A 3,081-nucleotide genomic window follows, 5' to 3' on the forward strand; every position below is an offset into this window, starting at 1 on the left:
CACGGGGTTCAAGGGCCACCTCGCGGCCTGGTTCTCTGCTGAGCTCAGTGTCACACATGGTCTGTAGTTTAAAGGTAGAGCTGTGACACGCTGGCACCGGAGGCACAGGGATGTTGCAATCAGGCGCCACATTGATGCAAAGTCCGCAAGCTGACCACCTAAGGTGAAGGAGGAGAAGAAACTACAGTGGCTGACAGCAAAGCAGGCAACTAACATGACTACAGACTAAACTATACTAGCTTCAGCCTCTAAAGTAAGCAGAGGAAACCGAAAAATGTCAACTTGAGCAAAGATACACATCCACACACCCATCTGTATCATAGTGTAATAACTCTGGTGATGCTCTGTAAGGCCAGGGGTCTGGGCCTGATGTTTTAGGACAGGAGACTGTCAGTCATGATTCCTATCATTATAATGTTTGTTCTGTCCACATAAAAATACAATACAAACATGTGTTCCTGACATTATTCAGAGAGAGAGGATATATTTCTGGAACTTCCTGTGGACTGAGCCTCACACAGGAAAAGAGATCAAACAAACACAGCTGTGTAAATCATATGCAATTCCCCTTTTTAAAAATAATAGACTGACAGAAATGTGTCTTCTGTTACGCATCTTCTGCCAGAAACCCTTATGAGTGCTACCTGTGTCGTTTGAAACGGTTTATCTAAAGTGATTTAATCTCTTAAAAGCATCTTGTAATTTAATCCCCCTGCTTTGACCGATGGTGTATTTTCTTATGCTGTCTTGGGTAATGTGACATCACAGCAGATGAGGGTTACACAGCTGCTGCCAGATGTTTCATATGAGAGAGTGGAAAGGCATCGGCCAACTCTTCTCTTTGACACTGTCAGTGCTGCTGGCAGACGTACCGAAACATGAGTCACAATTACTGACAAAGAATATGACAAATTACCACAAAAATGGCACATTGCCATTCATAAATAATACAGATGTCATAATTAAAAGCCTGGGAAGGTACGCTTCCTTTTGTTGCTCTTATGGCACTTTATTGCCTCACCGAGTAAACATTTTTGCAGAGGTTGCCCGGGCAACTGTATCAAATCTTTACCTCTGTATTTTTATATGAGGAAACATGCTGAGTGTTTCAATGGCTAATTACTAGAAGAGACAGTCCCATTACAATGACATTGCAGGACATCACGTGATTTAACCTCGTGATTAAACATAGTTATCGTCAATTATTCCTGTACAGAAATGTGTAAATATGTGTATATTTAAGCCGGTACATGTCCACATAAAACGAGTTACCTTTAGCAGCGGTCAGAGGATGTGACGTTTTGTTATGAAACTGATTTTTTCTTCTTGAGTTTTAATGGCGGTTGGCAAACCAGCTTATTGGCGCATTACCGCCACCTAATGGACTGGAGTGTGGAGCAGTAGATGGGCAGTAAAACCTGGAAAAACCTAAAAAAAAAAAAAAAAAAAAAAAAGATTGTCTGCTTTCCATGATGTCTTTCCTATCAGATTCCTCAATGTCATGAATGCTGAATGTTTTTCACCATTTAGTAGTGATATTAGTCCCCTTCTTTCTTCATCATACCTGTTGCAATCTAGCAGTACTGATTCTTCTTCTACAGTGTGTCTGTGTTCTCTTGTTCACCACAGTGCCATGCAGAGGCAGTGACTGGTCCTGCAACCAAGACCCTAAATGTGACCATGAAATAGCCTTGATTTTTTTTTTTTTTTTTTTGACAAAAATCGTTTTACATGCAAAATGTGGGAAAGTCAACGCAGACATGTGAGTGTTATTTGTTTTTATGCTCCCACTGCCCCATTTTCCTCCTGCTCTTCATAGCTCTGCTCTTTTATTGCAGGCCATATGTCCGGTAATGAAATAATTTTGGCAAAAATCTGTATCTCAAACAGCAGTTGGTGCGCCTCCAAAGCCTGCAGCATACGGGTCCCCGATGAGTGTAATCAGTGCAGGGCTGAATTGGACTGAACACACGGAGAGTTTTCTCGCAGTTGGTGCTTAATCATGATGCTTGATCACCAGCTCTGCAAGCTGTTCCCTCAGCAGCACGAGAGCTGCTGCTGCTGAGTGGGAAGCTGGGTTCATTAAAGTTTATGTACTAGTAAACAGATGATCTGCCTCAAAGGGAAAACAGGTTGGTGCTCTTTTTCCTTTTTAATGCCCAATATGTTGACAGGAATGAGCAGGTCATCATAGTGCACTGATGGTCTTGTTATTAACAGTTTGTGTCACTCAGACAGATCAGTGTATGAAACCACAAACACGGAGAAGAGAGACTTAGATGAGATTTTTAAAACATCTTCACTGAGTCGCCTGTGCTTCATGGGAAACAGCTTTCATTATGGTGGAAGCTGAGGTACACACAACAACATGCGGGCCTACAGACTAAACAGTGTCAGTCACTCTCCTCCTATTTGCAGTCAACCTGTTGATAGTGTCACTGGTGTTTATCAAGGCTTTGAGCAAAGTCACGCAATCAATATCTACCCTTCATTGCTACAATGCTTCTCTTGTTTCTGTGGGAATGTAACTTAAACTTAAAACATAAACAGGGATGATAAAAAAAAATAATTAAAAGGGTGCTAATGTAAGCAGAGGCACTTAGAAACAGTGTCACTGGCAAAGTCAAATGAACAGACACTTAACCAATAGGTGCAACAAATGCTTAGATTACACTGGCATGAAGAGCCCTACAATTCAAGCCCCATGATCTGTTTGGGACAGGAATCCAGTATGATCCCCTCTGTACTGGAGACATTGAGTCTATGGGCTAGTGACAAGCCCTTCTGATAAATACATGTATAGAGGTAGGATGTCAAACTTGCCTAAACTTGAAGCACAGACATGTTACCACATACTGAAGCAATTTTGTGTTTGCTGTGGGGGGTGCACGGAAATTAAAAAGGCAACTGTAACCAGGTTACAGCACAGCCTCCAAAACTCAGAGACAATAGCATCAACAAATAAGCAAGAGACAAACTGGAGAGCTCAAGACGAGATGTTGGCAGAAAGAAATATCCAAAGGCAATGAACTGGAAGAGGAAAGGAGACACTTTTCCAAATTGCCACTGGGCAACACAAGC

At 41.9% G+C, this 3,081-nt stretch overlaps 1 protein-coding gene across 1 annotated transcript in view; it reads right to left on the reverse strand.

The window, feature by feature from the left end:
• mterf2 (mitochondrial transcription termination factor 2) overlaps positions 1–1,571 on the reverse strand; it is a 2,888-nt gene extending 1,317 nt beyond the window's left edge. The window contains exons 1-2 of the mRNA XM_067591067.1: positions 1,273–1,571; positions 21–248 (exon numbers count right to left, since the gene is read on the reverse strand). Coding sequence (XP_067447168.1) covers positions 21–216 — 196 coding nt within the window. The 5' untranslated portion in view covers positions 217–248; positions 1,273–1,571. The remainder of the gene's footprint in view (positions 1–20; positions 249–1,272) is intronic.
• Between the last annotated feature and the right edge of the window lie 1,510 nt (positions 1,572–3,081).

Source organism: Thunnus thynnus, chromosome 5 (assembly GCF_963924715.1).
Source record: "Thunnus thynnus chromosome 5, fThuThy2.1, whole genome shotgun sequence".
Lineage (NCBI taxonomy): Eukaryota > Metazoa > Chordata > Actinopteri > Scombriformes > Scombridae > Thunnus > Thunnus thynnus.